The 19,791-nt window shown below is 45.0% G+C and overlaps 1 protein-coding gene across 1 annotated transcript in view; it reads left to right on the top strand.

The window, feature by feature from the left end:
• The window catches only part of BCO1 (beta-carotene oxygenase 1), a 136,223-nt gene extending 127,719 nt beyond the window's left edge, over positions 1 to 8,504 (top strand). Inside the window, 4 exon segments of the mRNA XM_027617413.2 lie at positions 3,069 to 3,163; positions 4,358 to 4,385; positions 4,388 to 4,468; positions 6,383 to 8,504. Coding sequence (XP_027473214.2) covers positions 3,069 to 3,163; positions 4,358 to 4,385; positions 4,388 to 4,468; positions 6,383 to 6,702 — 524 coding nt within the window. The 3' untranslated portion in view covers positions 6,703 to 8,504.
• Positions 8,505 to 19,791: the final 11,287 nt, after the last annotated feature.

Here is a 19,791-nt window from a genome sequence, read left to right as displayed (position 1 = left end):
AATTCCCGTGAGACTTCTCTGTACCTCCTTCTGATGCAGAGAAGCTATGCACCGACAAGGGACAAACAGGAAGACTCATGGGGTGTCCCAGTGGAAAACATTTGGGGACAGTTCTCTTTCATATATCTTCAAACAGCTCCCAGGAAGGTACTGGGGCGGGGGTGGTTGTTAGACCAGATGACTTTCACAGCTGGCCTCTATAAATGCGCCGATTTATTGAACGCTGACTTACTGAACAGGGACAGTGTGTTTGCATTGCCACTTCTACACCTTCAGAATACCCTGCAGAACAGGGGCCATCAGCCCCATCTGACAGAGGAGGAGATGGCTCAGAAAGGCTGTGCTCCACAGAGTGTAAACCCCTCCAGTAAGAGTCACGCCCATGAGAGCCGGGCTTCTGAATCTGGACACCCCTGATATTTGGGGTCGGGTCGCACTTTGTGCGGGGGCCCGGGTCGCGCTTTGTGCGGGGGGCTGTAGGATATTGAGCAACACCTCTGGCCTTGACCCACCAGATGCCTGTAGCACCAGCACCCTGAATTGGAATAACCAAAAACATGTCCAGACAGTGCCAATGTCCGGTGGGGGCACCATCATGCTGATGGAGAACCACTGCCCTAGAATATAAGCCTGTGAGGTGGGGACTATGTTTCTGTGCTCACTGTATCCCCAGCATGTGACAGAAGTGTGGCTTAGAGGGGTCCATCCTCAACACAGGTGTGGAATGAATGGTCTTGTCCAGGACACTCAGCTAGAGGGTGGCCAGGCATGGCTCTGCTTTGCTCTCACGTTGGCTCCCGCCAGGTGCACACATCTGGAAGGACACTGTCTTGGGGACTTTGTTAGGACAACCCCAGATTTGCCCATAAGAACCACTGCTGTAAAATAGCATCCTAGGATCCTGAAACAGGTTCTGGGTGGCACCCCCGGCGCTGGGAGTCTTTGGAAGTGAATATATAGATCTTGGTAATAGACCTTTTTTTTTTTTTAAGATTTTATTTATTTATTTGGCAGAGAGAGCGAGAACGCACACCAGCAGGTAGAATGGCAGGCAGAGGGAGAAGGAGAAGCAGGCTCCCCGCCAAGCAGAGAGCCCCACATGGGGCTTGATCCCAGGACTCTGGGATTACGACCAGAGCTGAAGGCAGACACGTAACTGACTGAGCACCCAGGCGCCCCTTGTTCCCAGTTCTTAAGGCATTGACTTGCATCTCCACTCACTTGCCACATTGGGCAGATGGAGGGTTAAAACGTTGTGGTCTTTTTTGTATCGGGGAAGAGATTTCTCGCTTACTGTGGCAATCTTGGGCAATCCTGAAAAGTATGTAAATAGATAGATCCCTCATAATCCCTTCACCCATGGCAACCCTTTGGAAATACCCATTGTCTTTCTGTCATGTACAGGGTGCTTGGCATATGCCAGGCCCTCTTCTAGAGCTTCCCAGACCTCACCCCAACAGTCTCATCCCATTATCCTTGACATTAGGTGAATTCACACATATAGAGTGCTTCACCAAGGGCCTGGCCCATAGTGAGAGTCCAGCACAAGGTAGAAGTTATCAGAACAACTCTGGGAGGCAGGTGTTGGCACATGTCTTTCTTGTTTTAGAACTGAGGACAGCAAAACTGAAGATAATTCCATAACTTGGCCAAAGATAGGCAGCAGAGCCAAGATTTGAACCCAGGTCTCTCAAACTCAAAAACCCTTAACCTCTGCATTTATAGTTTTACACAATGCATACCGTACCATCTAGAATATTCTGAAATGGCTTCTTCCACTGAATGAATATAACCTGAGAATTTCTGCACATCCTGAAGATTCTTCAAGAGCATGGTTTCAATAGCCTCACAGAATTTACAGGGATAAATCCTATTTTACTTAACCAAGTTCCTGAGGCTAGTCATTGACAGGGTGGAGGTGGGGGGGGGGGGGAGTTGGTCCCCAGACCAGGTTTCAGGTCCAGGAGCACCATGCGAAGTCTCAGACCTACTCTGGGGGCAACTGTGGGCATCTTTTTCTGATTTCTGTATGTGGGTGGTCCTTCCAGCTCACAGTCACTGTGACCTGTCTCTTGAAAATTTCATGATTACTTGTCTGTGTGCCTGGACATCTTCCCACCTCCACAGGCCATTCCCCTGCACTCCCCCCAAGCCTGATAACCACTCATGCCCTGGGTCTTTTTCAGGAGGGCTCTGTGTGGCAGATTTTCCATGCCTGCTTCCTCTTTTATTGGACATTATATTTTCACCAGCAGTTGGCTCTGACTGCTTGGAATATTCCATAAGAGGGGGAATTTTCATTTCAGCCCTCAGACTTAGAAATTTAATTTGACACAACAGGCATATATGTATGCATGTACATGGACAAAATATTTAGTTTTTTTTATTACAAAAGTAAAAGGCATAACAAAAATTTCATGTAATGAGAAACCTACAGTGTACAATATAAAATATAAACTATAAGGAAGTTATTACCCCTGCAATGCTTCCAAACCTTTTCTCTACCTTTGTAACATAGTGGAGATAATACTATAACCAGCCTTTTACACTTTGTCTTATGATATGGACACTTTCCCATGTTATTAAAATTCTTTGTAAACATTAGTTTTACTTGGGTTATTAGGTGAATTCGCCAGATTTATTTAACTATTCCCCATGGACATCCCTTTCCATAGCTTCAGAAGTTTTTTCCACACCCCCACACATGTGCATGCACACATGAGTACTTTACTTTTTTAAAGAGCTCTAAAAAAATTGCAGTAGCCTCTGATTTTAATCATGCAATTCTTTTTGATTTCTATCTTGGATAATTAAAGATGCTTATACACTTAAAAAAAACTAGGTCTCTCTTTCCTTGCTCCTGAACCTTCTAATAGAGCCAAGGTAATTATCAGAGTTTCCCTCCCCCTGCCCTGTTACCGACCTTGATCTAATCCAGGGCCTGAAGCAAGTTCAGGGATCCTGGACTGGGAGCTGTTTTTGTGGACAGGATGCCCAGCCTGGCATGAAGGGTAGATGCTCCCAGCCCTCAGTGATGGGGGCTTCATTGGCCATGTCATTCTCTTCAGGCTTAGAACTGCCTCGGATCAATTATGCTCACAACGGAAAGCCATACCGCTATGTCTTTGGTGCTGAAGTTCAGTGGAGCCCCATCCCAACCAAGGTACTGATCCCTGTGTGACTTGGGCTGGCGCTCCCTACAATGATTGTGTCTGCCTGCAAAGCTCAACTCTAGGTTCTTGGGCTGGGTGACCTTGATCAGAAAAGGGAGGTCCCTTTGGGGGCAGAGGGCAGATCAGAGAGTGAAGTCTGTTTGGGACAATACCATGGAAGCAATGATGGGCCTTCCAAGAGAGGCAGCCCTATCTGATGGACTGAAGCACAGCAAAGAGGTCACAGCTGTAGGTCATCCACTGATTTCTTTATCCAGTACATGTTTATGGAGCACCAACCGTGTGTTACAGCATGGTGGCAGTGAGGATAAGGAAGTGATAGGACGATCCCAGTCCCTGCCCTCAAGGAACTCATCCTTTCAAGCGGAGGGCCGAAACTTGGAGCATTTAGTTATTGTTATTTGTTACTATTTGTTGAACACTTACTGTATCCCGGGGACTATGCTAAGTGTACAGATAGAACTTGTCTTTAATATCTGCATTTTTAATAATAAATAGAATATCTTTTCTAAAAAAATGGAAGCAGTGCAGAAATGTACAAAGCAAAAAATGAAGGGTCACACACACACACACACACACACACACACACACATACTCCCCACTAATCCCACACCCTAAGGGGAAACAGGTCTATTAGGGATTAAGAGAAATCCAGGGACTTGCCCTTTTAAAAGAACAAAAGGATCGTATTACACTTTAAATGTTTGCATTGAATACATTCATTGAACACATACAAAAATTGCAGTGTAGCGCCAAATGCCAGATAAATTCAAGATTTTTTTTGAACAACCATTTTTATTCCATAAGATTCAAAACATTTTATAAAAGAATACATAAAAACACGTTTTAATGAGTGTTTCTTATGATATTTAAAGTCAAGAAGTCATCCTTAAAAGTCGGAATCATCCTAGGGTGCCTGGATGGCTCAGTCAGGATTTTTATTTCTAAAAATTCAGTATGTAGTGTCAGTTATTGGATGGCAGGAGGACCTTTGCTTAAAGATGGAGGAGGAAGCTAGCTGCTTTCATTTCTGCTGTTATACTGACCCTAGGTAGATGTCATTTGGAGTCTACGCTGGAGGGGCTTGAACCCCTCTGTCTGTGGGCATTGATGTCCTCGGTTCCCAGGGAATGAGCATGCTCTCCAACAAGTCACTCACGTGTCTTTCCTCTTTGGATGTACAGATACTGAAATACGATGTTCTCTCAAAGTCATCCTTAAATGGGGACAGGAGCACTGCCGGCCAGCAGAACCCCCGTTGGTACCCACGCCAGGTGCCAAGGACGAGGACGATGGTAAGACTCCAGGAAGGGGAGCCCGCTTGCCGCACTCTGTTTGTGATCACCCCTCAGAGGCATTGTTTGGGGGCAGCGACCCTCCCTCTACAACCCCCACAAGACAGAGCTGGTAGAACCAGGCTTGGAAACCCAGGTCTGTCTGAGTCCAAAGCGGTGAGGTTAAGGAGTCCCTCAAAACACCCTCACTTCTGACACAAACTGCAAGTTGAGGGGTCCCCAAGACCACCCTCTGTTTCGACAGGACTCACAGAATACACTGAAATCTGTTCTATTCATGGTTATGCTTTATCATAGTAAAAGGTTGCAGATTGAAAGAAAACACACTCATGGGACAGAATCCAGGAGAATTCCATTCCCGGAGTATCTGGTTGTCCCAGGAGGTCACAGCCCACCCCAACTCCTCCAATACCCATGGAATGTCACCAACCAGGGAAGCTCACCCAAGCCTTCGTGTCAGAGCTTTTTAGGGGCTTGGTCATGTAGACATGGTTGGTTGGCTATGTGGTTGACCTTTAGCCTTCAGCCCCTCTGGAGGTCAAGCTGACATCTAATTCACTTTGCTAGGATAGATCATCAGGCTGGCCCCAGATAAATAAAGACACTCTTATGAGGCAGGACATTACAAGGGCTTAGAGTCACCTCCCAGGAGCAAAGACCAGATCTCCTTTTGGGGGACATTAAATTGTTTACTACACAAAAGCCCACTTCTTTTCCACTTTAAAATTCACTGCAATGGCTGCGACAGAATTCTTAACCCTATTTAAGCATGTATCTTCTGTACCTGTAAGTGTGTATTTGTGGCCCACCTCTCTTTTCTAGATTTCCATATGACCAAATGGTCCTTTCCCTCCTTGACTCTGCCTTTGCCCCAGAAATCCCTGCCCGTACTCCTGGGGATGCTAAGTAGGGCGACCAGAACCATGGGTGGGGCTGCTCCCCTGAGCTGCCAACTGTTTCCCTTAGGTGAGAAGGAGTGGTTTTCTGCCTGGGCCGTGACTTCCTACTGATCCTGCATGGCATGGCACACCAGGACCCCACATTACCGTCACCTCTGAGGTGGGGGATTGTTGGTGGCACCTCCTGCTGAAGTTGGCCTCCTACTGGGCAGGCCCAGGGCTTCCCCTACTTTCTCTTGTGGGCAGGGAGTAGCAATGTCTTCATTTCACCAAAGGAGAGAATGATGCAACTTACCTAAGGCCACACACCCAGTGCCTACAGAGTTAGGATTTTAATCTAAGCCAATCTGACTCCAACTACGCTCAACCACCCTGAGACCCAGGAGACCTTGGGAGGAATCACAAGTAGTTGCTGGAAGTTTAGGGGCATTATTTCATTTAATCCTATATCCCTTGAGAGTGAGTACTTAGAGTATGTCCATTTTACAGAGGGAAAGGCTGAGGCTACCAACGTGCTGCCTGTGCATAAAGTGGGTTGGGCTCATTCGAATGTTGTTGAATGCAGCTAGTCTGAGTTTAGCTAAGTGCCATAGATTTAGCCTAAATGCAGCATCAAAACTGATTCTCTGTAATCAGACTTTCTAAATAGTAGGCAAATAGCCTTTCTCCAATGCATGCAATACTTTACAAAATGCTTTCATTACTCACCATGCAAGAGATTCTCTGAGCAACCCTGGGAGGGCAGGGAGGATTCTCCTTACTCTGCAGATGAACAGACTAAGGTTCGGAGAGGTAAAAGGACTGGCCCCGGCAGGGCTGGAACCAGGTCTTCTGATTCCTACTTCCCTGACCTTTCCCTTCTGCTCCCACAGAATCTCAAAGTTGTGTTCCTTTTGTTTTGATTCCATACTTACTTCAAAGAGGACAGGGAGATATAGCTGAGAAACCTATCCCTCCAGCTGCAGGAAGTTCAAGTCCGCACTTTCACAAAGTGCCTCTTTTTGTTTCCCCAAAGGGATTATCCTATCAGCCATCGTCTCTACCGATCCCCAAAGGCTGCCTTTTCTGCTTATTCTGGATGCCAAAAGTTTTACAGAATTGGCTCGTGCATCCATTGATGTAGAGATGCACCTGGATCTCCATGGGTTATTCATCCTGGACACAGACTGGGACAAGAGGAAGCAGGCCCCTTCCCAGGAAGAGCGGGACAGGGCTCCAGACTGCCTCGTGGCCCCTCAGAGACGACTGGGTTGGGGCCTGGGCCCTGGGCCCTGGGCAGAATGGCGCCACTGGCAGGCTCCCACAGGACTCCAGGCTTGCTCCCTCTCTGAGTGAAGGGGAGGTCCTTCATTTCGCTTTGCACTTATTCTTTGTGTGACTGCTTTGAGACAAAGGTATGGAAATAGTGCTTGTCAGTATCTTTTCTTTCAACTTATTTTGGCTATAAAAACCTTATTTGAAAGTGGACCAAATGTTTATTGATTAGCTCAAGCACTTCTAAGAAAGCCCTTTTCCTTTATTATAACGATGGTGACCAGAAATTGTATTAAGTCACATAATCATCCTTCTTAGAATGGGCAACTACTGACATCTCAGAGAAGAGACAAGTAAATATTTATCGCTGCTCCTTCCTGCCACCCCTTCTCTCCCTCTTTCCAGTAAACTAGCTTGTGCATCTAGGAGTTCTAACTTTCTCCACCATGCCCTGTTAGTAAATTGTGTGATCAGGAAGGCATGTTGCTTTGCGGTCATTCCATGCAAGGCATGGCATAATTTAAAATAATAAAAACTTCAAAGTCTGTTCCAACGTTATTTAATTTTTGCATGGCTTCTTTCCTCAAGTTCTTCTATAGCAATAAAATAGAGGGGCTGGCCAGTTTGTAGCCTGTTAGATGCCCCATTGTACACCCAGTGGGACAGCAGGTTGGTGTGGGCATCCCCCTTTGCAGGAGGGGGTGGGGGGCTGGACGCTGACCCAACTAGCCATGGTCAGGGGGCTAGAATCAAGGATTGAGGCCCAGGCCTGGGCTGGTATGAGGAGTTCTTGCTGAGAACTGGGGGAGTGAGCCATGCCAGTATCTGTGGTTTCCCAAGGAAAGTAGATTCCCCAAAATGAATGTGCTGCCAGGATGGGATAGGTGTTTGCACAGAGATGAAAGGAGGTTGGTGGTGGCAATGGTGGAAGCTGGGAACAAGCCAAGAAGGGTCCCACATGAGCACTGGGAACCCCCATGGATAGTTGAGTCTCACCTTTGTAGTCTAGTGGGTGCCTGATTTAGCAACCCAAAGGCAGGCTGAATAATTCCAACATGCCCATGTCATAGGGTCGGGGGAGCTGGGAGTCCACCCTCATCCCGCACCTGCCTCCTGCCCTAAATCTGGATTTCATTCGGTTATTGGTAGGGATTCAATGACATGTCTCGAAGACAGGAAGGAATCTCTGGTGACACTGCATGGAGTACCCCAGAGGGCAGACCTCTCAAGGATGGTCTTGACTTTTGCCCTCTGGCCACCATGAAGCCACACTTAGCTCCCACTCAAATGGAGGCTCCATCAGGTCTGGGGGTTGGGTTTTGTTTGGGGGGTGTTTTTTTGGACATTTTTATTGGAATAATTGTAGATTCATGTACAGTTCTAAGAAATAATACAAAAGAGATCCTGCATGGACTTTACCTGGTTTTCCCAATAGTAGCATTATAGTACAGTATTGCAACCAGGAGGATCCTGACATTGATTCAATCCACAGATCTTTTTCAGATCTCCCAGTTTTACTTGTACACATTACTATGTGTGTTTAGCTCTATGCAATTTTATCATATGTGTAAATTCCTATATCCACCACCACAGTCAAGATGTTGGATGGCACATCAACACAAGGATTCATGTGGTGATTTTTTTTTACCACTATACCAACTTTCTCCCACCATGACCCTCCCACCCCATCCCTAGCCCCTGGCAAGCACCATTTCTAAAATTCTGTCCTTTCAAAACTGTTATATAAATGGAATCACCAGTATTAACCTTTGAGGATTGACGTTTCCTAGCAGAATTGCTTGAAGATTCATCCATGTTGTTCTGTGTTGGGTATGTTTTTGTTTACTACTGTATCCTCAGCACCTAGAACACTGCTTGGTGCATGACAGCCTCTCAATAAATATTTGTTGAGTGAATGCATGAGTGAATTCCTTCAACAAACAGGTTGTTGGTTGATAGTGTACCAACAAGAAATGGATATTTTCCTAATGATCTCTTGGGACGACGAAGAAGACAATTCACAGGGAACCCAATGACAGCACCCAAGACTCCCCACTCAGGTTCCTCTCCCTGCCATCCCTGATCCCTCCTCTCTCTCTTTCCCTGTCAGTTCCTCAAAACCCCTCTCCCGTCCCAGCATTTCCATTTCATCCTTGGCTTCTATATCACATTAAACAAAACCTGACCCCTGGAAATGGCAGAATGAAGACCATCTCTGCTTCCTTTGGGGATCCCAGCACCTCTGGCCTTCATGAGATCAACTGGGAGGAAATGCCAGCTACGGTGGCTTAAGAAAAACGTGACTGAGGTCTGCATTCAGAGAGCAACAATGTGACACTCGCCTACTCATTATTCTGCTTCAGACATTTGAGAAGAGGGTAGAATTAAGAAATGCTTCCCCCACCCCCATTCTACTCAATTCCAATTGCCAAACAGTATCCAGACCCACTCACGAGAAAGGGTGCAGTTCTGCGGGGAAGAAAAATATGCCTGTGGTTTGTTTACCTTGTTTATGATGACAGGTGAGATACCAGACTGATGAGGAAGCCTGGCACACCAAATCTTTTTTTCTCGGTTTCAAAAACACCAAAGGTTGATGACAGGATACCCGATTTATCTTGATCCTTAACGCCATCGTGTTTCATCACACACAGGCCAGGGTAATTAGCTCAAAAGGCCACAGGAGCTAAGACACATGCGCCTTTCTTGAAGGCACCACAAGACTGTGCATCTTCCTCTCCGAGCCTTCCTTGTTCTGCTTCATGTGGGTGTAACATATGACCAGGAAGTTCTGCAGGAACAATCACTCAGATTTGTTTATTGCTTTGATAAAGCCACAGAGTTTCACAAGTGCTCTGAGATGTGTCAGCTACTCGGTAAGCCCTCAAATGTTTGCTGACCCACTAACTTTTTCCTTCAAAGGTCTTTCTCATTTGATTCCCGTTCAGGAATAAGCTGGATGTATTCTTGGACAAATCAACTCACAAAACATCTAAGTGCTTTCGAGCTACATCCGCATTACTGGTTCACACTCACTTCCTCCCAAAATTACGGAGCGTCGGGCTGACTCCATTAAGAAGGTGGCTGGTCCAGGTTAAGTACAAACACCTTTGATCACTTCTTAAGTTGTTTAAAGACTGTTTGGGTGGTTTTTAAATGGCCAAGAGAAGTCTTTCCTGTGGCAAATCAGGACACGCAGACAGAAGAGTCATTCTCAGCTTCCTCATCAACAGGGATGAGACCTGTGGCCTCTACAGCTCAACTTCCTTCTAGGTGTTTGGCCCGGCCACCAGGTGCAGACACACACACACACACAGTCGGCTGCACCAGCTGCTGGGCCACATCAGGAAACAGTCCCTTGAGGTCAAGCACCAGCAAAGAGGCTGGGGATTTTCTTGGACAAGGCGAGCACCATGTTGAGCAGAGTGGGCATGAGCCAGTCTTCTTTCCTCTTGGTGATCAGGAAAGGCTTCCCAGAAGCGTGTGCCTTCAGGAGCTGCCTGAGTGTTTGGAGGGAGCACCTGGCAAAGTGCTGGTCCTTACAGGCTGATAGTGTAGCTCAGGAAAAGGATTTGGGGATGGGTGTGGGTTGACTGAACAAAGCAGGTGGAGAGTGACTTCCCCAGGAAAGAGCAGTTGAAAGAGTTACAGAATTAGGCAAATTTTTTTGTGTGTCTGATTATAAAAATCATGTATGTTCATCATAGAGCACCTGGTTACATTAAAAAAGAAATGAGAAAGACACCCATAGTCCCACTATCAAGAGAAAACCCCTGAAATCATTCTAGTGTGGGGTTTTTTTCAGTATTTAAAATATTTTTGTACACAGCATATATAGTAGCAATGGGTTTGTAACCTACCCACTAGTTTATAACCTGCTTCTTTCACCAAACATACAATACAGGTATTTTCTTCAAAGTACTAAATTCTTCTAATGGGAGCACGTTACTTCATCTTTGGGACATGGCATGATGTACACTATCCTACTGCTGGACATTTAGGCTGTTTCCAATTTTTGACTATTATAAATAATGCCAGATGAGTAACTGCGCACACGTTTCTAGAGCTGACCCCTCCCCCAGCTCTGTATTTAAGTGGTTATTATTGCGATTTTCTTTGGCTAGATTCCCAACTTGGTATTTCGGAGCCAAAGAGTAGATAAACAAGGTTTTGCGTGTTCTTTGAAAGGCCTAGGGTTTTGGCTTGATTCAGAGGAAACTGAGAAGCCATTACAGAATCCAAGAGGCTCACATGGTCAAAGTGGCTGGAGGTCACAGAAAAAGAAGGGGGCACATGGTAATATAACTTTCGTCCAAATCCTCCCTTCCTCTTCTTCCCTATTCCACCTCCTCCACATCTTTCCACTCCGTGCAGACACATGCTCTTTTCCAGGTATACGTTCACTTCAGGCACTCATTCATCCATTCAGTGATAACCAAGACTGTGTTGGCATTTAATGGTGAGCACAGTTAGCACCTCAGCTGTCCTCAGGAAACGTGCGGTGTCGTGAAGGACACAGCATCAGGGAGACAGACCGACACCATTCAGTGGAGTGGTGATAAGAAACAGGAACACCCCAGGGGACACCCAGTGCTGTCTTGAAAACCAGGGATGGCTGCTATGGGAAAGATGGCAGCAGGGAACTAGGGAAAATGGGCGATTCCATTGCTGAGGCCTGGAATCAGGGTATTGGGAAATTTAGAAAACTTCAACTGTGAGGTAGAAGCTGGGCGGGAAAGGCAAGTTTCAGCCAGATCCCCAATTTATCTGTACTCAGGTAAGAAATGGAATTGGCACTAACTCAAGAGAAATCTCCAGTGGCCTCTTCAAGGACAATCAAGGACTGATAGTCATTCTTCTTTTTATTCTATTTTTTTTAAGATTTTATTTATTTAGAAAGAGGTGGGTGGGGGCAGAGGGAGAGAGAATCTCCAGCAGACTCTGCCCTCAGCACAGAGCCTGATGCAGGGCTCAGTTTCATGACCCTGAGATCATGACTGAACCAAAATCAAGAGCCGGGCGCTTAACTGACTAAGCCACCCAGGCACCCCAATAATACATTTTTGAGATCTAAGGCACATACCATAAAATTCACTCATATAAAGTATACAATTCAATGGTTTTTAGTATATTCAGTGTGGTGTAACAATCACCACTAGCTTTAGAACATTTTCATCACCCCCAAAAGAAACCCTGTCCCCATTAGCAGTCTCTCCTTCTGCACCCCCACCCCCAATTCTAGACAACCACAAGTCCGTTTTCTTTTCTTTTTTTTTAAGATTTTATTTATTTGACAGAGAGAGACACAGCGAGAGAGGGAACACAAACAGGGGGATGGGGAGAGGGAGAAGCAGGCTTCCTGCTGAGGAGGGAGCCCCATGCGGGGCTCGATCCCAGGACCCTGGGACCGTGACCTGAGCTGAAGGCAGACACTTAACAACTGAGCCACCCAGGCGCCCCTCACAAGTCCGTTTTCTATCTCTGTGGATTTGCCTCTTCTGGATATTTCATATAAATTGAATAACACAAGGTTTGGAGTTTTTGTGACTGACTTCTTTCACATAGCATAATGTTTTCAAGGTTTGTTTATGCTGTTGCATGAATCAACACTTCATTCGTTTTGTGGCCAAATAATATTCCATTGTATGAATACCCCACATTTTGTCTATCCGTTCATCAGGTGATAGACATCTGGGTTGTTTCTTCTCTTTCGCTATGGTGAATAATGCTGCTACGGACATCATGTGGACATATGTTTTCATTCCTCTTAAGTATATTCCTAGGAGTGAAATTGTTGTGTCATATGATCACTCTGTGTTTAACATTTTGAGGAACTGCCAAGCTGCTTTTCAAAGTGGCTGCACCATTTTACATTCCACCAGAAATATATGAGGGTTTCCATCTGTCCACATCCTTCCTAACCTGTTATTGTCTCCTGTTTTTATATTAGCCATCCTAGATATAATGAAGTGGTATCTTGTGGTTTTCATTTACATTTCCCTAATAACTAATGATGTTGAGCATCCTTCCATGTGCTTACTGGCCATGTGTATGTCTTCTTTGGAGAAATACCTACTCCAATCTTTTGCCACCTTTTTTTTTTTTTAAAAAAAATAGGCTCCATGTCCAGCATGGAGACCAACGGGGGCTTGAACTCACAACCCTGAGACCAAGACTTGAGCTGAGATCAAGAGTCGGATGCTTAACCAACTGAGCCACCGACACCCCTCTTTTGCCACTTTTAAACTGGGGTATTTGTCTTTTTATCGTTGAGTTGTAAGGGTTTTTTATATATTATAGATGTAAATCCCTTATCAAATATATGATTTATAATATCTTCTCTCATTTTGTAGGTAGTCTTTATTTTCTTGATGGTGCCCTTTGAAGTACAAAGCTTTTAAAATTTTGATGAAGTCCAACTTATGTAATTTTTTTTATTTCTTCTACTTTTGGTGTCATATCCAAGAAACCATTACTAATCTACAGTCCCAAAGATCTACTCCTATGTTTGCTTCTATGAATATTATGGTTTTAGCACTTACATTTAGGTCTATGATCCATTTTGGGTTAATTTTTGCTTACAGTGTGAGGTAAGGGTCCTCCTTCACTCTTGCATATGGATATCCAGTTGTCCCAGCATAAAAGTCACTTTTTAGGGTTGATAAATCTTCCAGGCAGGAAAAAAAAATGTATCACCTTTTCCTCCATCATTCCCTAGAAGATGTTTCCTTCAATCAACAAGAAGAAACTGTAGGCAGCTCTTGGCTGATCCCAGCAAGGCCTTGGTTCACCAACAAGGAAACCAGGATGGAAGACTCAGTCAGTAGTACATGGCTTCTCTGCAGTGGAAATTTAATGCCTTCCTCCACCTTCATTACTGGGCCCTGGCAAAGTTCCAGGTAAGTCTAGCATATGTATGTTTAATTTGGAGTCACAAGCTCTGGTGGGATTTTCTAGTATTTTCTTTCTTTGAGTACATCCACTGTGTTCCAGGAAGACTGTGGGTGGCTGGTCTTCCTAGAGATCCTAGCCCATCCCAGGAGGAAGGAGAGCTGGTGGGTGGCTTTGGGGCTAGTGAAAAGCATGAGTTCCCTGATTTTGTCTTCAGTCTGCCATTTGGGTTGAATAGGCTAGAGACTTTAGCCTAGTTCAGGGTTTTTTATTTTTTTATTTTTTTAATGTTATTATGTTATGTTAGTCACCATACAATACATCGTTAGTATTTGATGTGGTGATCCACGATCCATTGTTTTCATATAACACCCAGTGCTCCATGCAGTACGTGCCCTTCTTAATGCCCATCACCAGGCTAACCAATCCCCCCTCCCTCCTCCCCTCTAAAACCCTGTTTGTTTCTCAGAGTCCATAGTCTCTCATGGTTCATCTCCTCCTCCAATCCCCCCCACTTCATTTTTCCCTTCCTCCTCCTAATGTCCTCCATACTATTCCTTATGTTCCACAAATAAGTGAAACCATATGATAATTGACTTTCTCTGCTTGACTTATTTCACTTAGCATAATCTCCTCCAGTCCCATCCATGTTCATCCTTTCTGATGGCTGAGTAATATTCCATTGTCTATATGGACCACATCTTCTTTATCCATTCACATGTTGAAGGGCATCTTGGCTCTTTCCACAGTTTGGCTATTTGCTGACATTGCTGCTATGAACATTGGGGTGCATATGGCCCTTCTTTTCACTACATCTGTGTCTTTGGGATAAATACCCAGGAGTGCAATTGCTGCGTCATAGGGTAGCTCTATTTTTTTTTTTATTTTTTTTTATTTTTATTTTTTTTTAAAGATTTTATTTATTTATTCGACAGATAGAGAGACAGCACAAGCAGGCAGACTGGCAGGCAGAGGGAGAGGGAGAAGCAGGCTCTCCACTGAGCAGGGAGCCGGACGTGGGGCTCGATTCCAGGACCCTGGGATCATGACCTGAGCCGAAGGCAGCCGCTTAACCGACTGAGCCACCCAGGCGCCCCGGGTAGCTCTATTTTTAAATTTTTGAGGAACCTCCACACTGTTTTCCAAAGTGGCTGTACCAACTTGCATTCCCACTAACAGTGTAAGAGGGTTCCCCTTTCTCCACAACCTCTCCAACATTTGTTGTTTCTTTCCCTGTCCATTTTTGCCATTCTAACTGATATAAGGTGGTATCTCAATGTGGTTTTGATTTGAATTTCCCTGATGGCTAATGATGATGAACATTTTTTCTTGTGTCTGTTAGCCATTTGTATGTCTTCTTCAGAGAAGTGTCTTTTCATATCTTCTGCCCATTTTTTGACTTGATTATCTGTTTTTTGGGTGTTGAGTTTGAGAAGTTCTTTATAGATCTTGGATACCAGCCCTTTATCTGTAGTGTCATTTGCAAATATCTTCTCCCATTCTGTGGGTTGCCTCTTTGTTCAGGGTTGTTTAAATTACCATGGGAATGAACATGGGAGGAACAGTGATGTCTTCATCATTTGTGGATCTTCTCTGTTAAGGGCAGGAACTGAGCCTTCTTATTCTGACAACAGTATAACAAGAGCAAATATGTATTGACAACTCATGCTCCGCCAAGCACTGTGCTTAAGGCCTTCATGTGCTGGTTCTTATATAATCCTCAGAATGCCCTGAGGTAGATCCTGGGACCATTCCCATTTTATCGATGAGAAAACTGAGTCTCAGAACAGTTAACTGACTTGACCAAGCTCACATAGATGGTTCCTGAGACTCCAAAGTCCAACTTCTTAATCACTACTTTTATTGCCTGAATCTTACTTATCCACCTTTGGTGCTTATTACAGTGCCTGGGGCAAAGCGGATCATTTATTTAACTTCTCTGTGCCTCTGTTTCCTCATCTGTAGAATGAGGATAGTAATAGAATGTACCTCACAGGGCTACAGTGAGGATTAAATGAATCAGTGTTCTTAAAGTCTCAGTCCTAATCTGAGTTAGCTGAGGTTATGTGGGCAATTCAGGCAGAGGATGCTACTTGTAAACCCTTGAGTGAAGGCTGGTCTTCCTCTCTCTGAGCAAGGCCTCCTTCCTGCTGCGGTGAAAGGGGAAAGGTCAGCCTCCCAGGCACCCAGAGTGGTCCAGTCCATCCCAATGGCTGAGTGGCATCAGAAATGACAAGCAGATTGTTGGCACACCCCAAATAGCCACTGCACAACAAATAGTCTAATCAGGTATGGGCAGAACATGGTTGCAAGGGTTAGAGAGCAGGGCCTCTGGGTTACTAGGTTTCAGTTCAAATAGCAGCCATCTCCTGGGGTTGATATGACAACTAAAGAGGATACTATGTTACCAAAGGCACAGGCCAATGCCCAGCACAGGACGAGTGGTCAAGAATGGGAAGTTCACAGGGCAGGGATTTTCATCAGTTTGGTTCATCACCATATCCTTATCTGAAATAGCACTGTTTTCTATGGCTGCTGGAACAAATCACCACAGACATGGTGGTGTAAGCAACCCAGATTTATTCTTACAGTTCTGGAGGTCAGAAGTCCAAAATGAGTCTTGTAGGAATAAAATCAAGGTGCAGAAGGGCAGCTTCCCTCTGGAGGCTGTGGGGGAGAGTCTGTTTCCTTGCCTCTTCCACCTTCCTCATCCCATGGCTCCAGGTCTCACACCACCTCCCCCATTGTCTCCCTGCTCAGCATCCCAACACTTTCCTCCTTCTGCAGTCAAAATCTCCTACCTCTCTCTTAATAGGACCCTTGTGATTATATTTAGGGCATACCAGATAACCCAGATTACCCTTCCTATCTAAAATCCTTAACTTTATGCCATCTGCAAAGTCCCTTTGCCATCTAGGTGACATTCAGAGGTTCCAGGAATTAGGACTTTGGTATCTTTGGGGACCATTATCCAGCCTACCCCAAGCACCTAGATCTTAATGCACTCAGTAAATACCTGCTGCGTGAATGCGCAAATGCCAGACATTGAGCAGTGCCACTGGCACCACCTTGGCTTGGCCCTCACAAGAGTGACCACAGCAGCACACATGGCGTCTTTGCCTTCAGGTCCTGCTCAAAGTTCACCTTCAGTGTGGATTTCCTGACCCCAATTTAACACTGCAACTTAACTCTGCCATCACACACACTCCTGATCCCCTACCTCCCTTTTAAGATCATTTTCCCTGAAGCACTTTTGGCCTTCTAGCACACTGTAAAATTTACGTGTTTATTATGGCTATTGGTATTTATCCATCTTCCTCACTGGAAACTCAAGGATTACTTTCGGGGCAAGGACTTTTCTGTTTTAGTCTCACATGTCTCCTAGGGGTCTAGAGCAGTGTTGGGCACATAGTCAGGGTTCAATACGTGAGTGTCAAATAAACATAGGACCTGCATGGCCTCACCAAGTTTCTCTCAGCTGTGAATCTGGTTCTTTATCTTTTGTGCTTGATCATGGCTTTCATAACCATGAAGGCATTGCCTGTGGTGAGGCCAATCGATTCTAGGCAATCTATGTATTATCCTGTTCAAGGTCTCCACCCCTTTCCATTAACACACTGGCAATTTTGATCTCTAAAATACACATAACCTCAATTCTTATCTCCACCAAGACTTGCGAAAGTCTGGGAGGGCAATGGATGATTTAGTTTTGGATATTTACTGAAGGATAAACTTTTGAGAATTGAGATGATACAGAGATGGGAGGGTAAGTGATCCCTGGCTGAAGTTGCTGGGGTTTGTTACACTGAGTTATACTGTTTCTAACTAGTCTGCCTGGAGGTAATGAGTTTGTGGTTTCTGTAGTTGGTCAGGCTTAAGAGGTTGGCTGTAGAGGGGTCTTGAGCACCTGAGGGGGCATGGTGGAGGAGCTTCAGGGTGCCCGTGAGCTTCCTGAAACTGCATATGAACTCGTGTATATATGTATGTATGTATATGTATATATATATAAGGAGAGTGCAGTCCATTGCTTGAATCAGCTTCTCAACAGGAGAAGTGGAGAACTTCTGCACCGCCCCAGCTGTGAGGATTCTATGAGCCTGTGACTCATGACATACAGCGCAACGGCACAGGCTGCACACAGCTCAGGGAGGAAGGGCATGGCCCCTTCCCACCACTCCTCCCCCCTAACAAGGCCCCAAGCTATTGAGTTAAAGATGCTGAACCAGGCACTGGTTCAAATCTCAAGTGGACCAATCTCAGTTTTCACAAGACTCTGGGCATTTCTTGAGGTCCCAGTTGTTCTCATAGGTAGAATTGGGATTGCTCTACTTTATTTGATTTTTGTGAGAACATGAAAATTCTTCAAGGGTACAAAATGCTGTAGAATCACAAAGTATTAATGATAAAGAAAATTGCTTTTTTTTTTTTTTTGCTATGTGTCAACAGACTGCCATCCATCCATCTACCCATCCATCCCATAAATATTTGCTTCCTCACAACATGCATAAAAGCTACTGTGTATGTGACAAAAGCTTTATATAAAACACTAACCCTCATTTTAAAAAATCATGAAAAAACTGAGGTTCAGAGAACTCAGGTTACTCACTCAAAACCTAGAAAGTGATAGAGCAGAGCCTGATTGAAAACCTAATTCTGACTGCTGCAATGGCAATGTTCATCGTCATCACCCACCAAAACACTCCTGAAGGCAGAAGGGAGGGGAGCTACCTTCCAAAAGGAAGGCGGGAGGACAGGTCTACCAAAGATAGTACCTTGAAATCTGTGTTTTACCTTACAATGCATGCTCATGTTATAGTGCACTCCATATTATGCCCATGCTCGTTTGAATATCAAAGAGTTTCCCAGCAATCTTTAAGTCCAAGTAATGCTCTGGGAAGGGGGTCTCCCCCCGTGTAGCTCTGCTACAATCCACACCCCAAACACCATTTTCCATGTCAGATGTTGGTTGTTCGTGTTTGAGACTTATCTCCTGCATTGGGCTAGAAGTTCCTGGGGGGCAAGAGCTGAATCTGATTCCTCCTTTCTCCCTCTTGAGACCGAGTCTAGCATCCAGCCTGAAGCAAGCACACAGATCATGAATTTGGCAAATACTTATTGCATGCCTGCCTAACCAAGTTCAGGTGCCACCAGAGAGTCAGATGGGTTGCTACTCTCAAAACATTTACAACTGAGCTGGAGAGGCCAGGCTTCCAGAACCTGCCTGGAAAGGATCTTTCCAAGACTCTTGGCACCACATTTTAAAAGCTTGGGACTGTAATGCAGCAATAGAAGAAATGGTAATTAGGTAATTAGACACCAAACAAAATGTGTCATTAAATAGGACAAATTTTGTGAAAAGTGACAACCTGTTCCTCTGGAAAGGCAGCATTGTGTCAGAGAGCACACCTTGCAGTCACAAAGTACAAATTATTGATGATGAAATGAGTCTTTCCCAAGAGGGAAAAGTTGAAAGCACAGTCACCTGCTCTTGATGCTATCTATTTTGCCAGAAGGGTCTCAGTCTCTGATTGCTTGGCCTTTGAGGGCCACATTCCGAACTTCAGCGGCACAGAGAAACCCGTGTCCCTTTCTAACAAACATGGGTAGGTTCTGGGCTTATTAGATTGAACTTGATTCATTATATATTTCCTGAGCTCACTGTGTCTGTGCAGGCCATGCAGCGAGAGGCAGGTATACATGATGAAGGGCTTGGCAATGAAACAAACTTGGCAATGAAACAGGGAGTCAAAATCCTGGCTTCTCCGTGAATCAGCTGAGAACAGGGTTCTCAGAACAGGGTTTTTAGCTCTCTGAGCCTTGGTGTTTTAAACCACAGCATGGAGATCCTAATTCTTATCTTGTAGGTTGTTGTAAAGGTTCATTGGGGTGATAGACAAAAAGCTCTCTGCACAGGGAATTGCACACAGATGGACACAAGAAGGGGCAATTGTGGAAAAATTAAGGAAGTGATCTCTAATTTCAAGAAACCTCAGGTCTAGTGAAAAGACCAGGATGTTAACAGGTAAATGTCATTAGTATGATGGGTGCGACTATTTTTTAAAGTGAACATTTATTGAGCACTTACTGTGGGCCAGATACTGTGCTAAACGATTGTAGCTGGATAAGCTCATTTATTCCGCACCAAACCGTGTATAGCAGGAACCACAACTGTTTCCAGTGGGGCACATGAGGCTTAGAGGCAGTTTAAGTAACATGCCCAGGGGCACAGAGCTGGAAAGTGATAAGAAGCAGGGTTTGAACCCAGCAATCAGACTCCAG

Source organism: Zalophus californianus, chromosome 17, assembly GCF_009762305.2.
Source record: "Zalophus californianus isolate mZalCal1 chromosome 17, mZalCal1.pri.v2, whole genome shotgun sequence".
Classification (NCBI taxonomy): domain Eukaryota; kingdom Metazoa; phylum Chordata; class Mammalia; order Carnivora; family Otariidae; genus Zalophus; species Zalophus californianus.
Note: the sequence above shows the minus strand (reverse complement) of the source record. Positions and strands in the feature narration are given on the sequence as shown.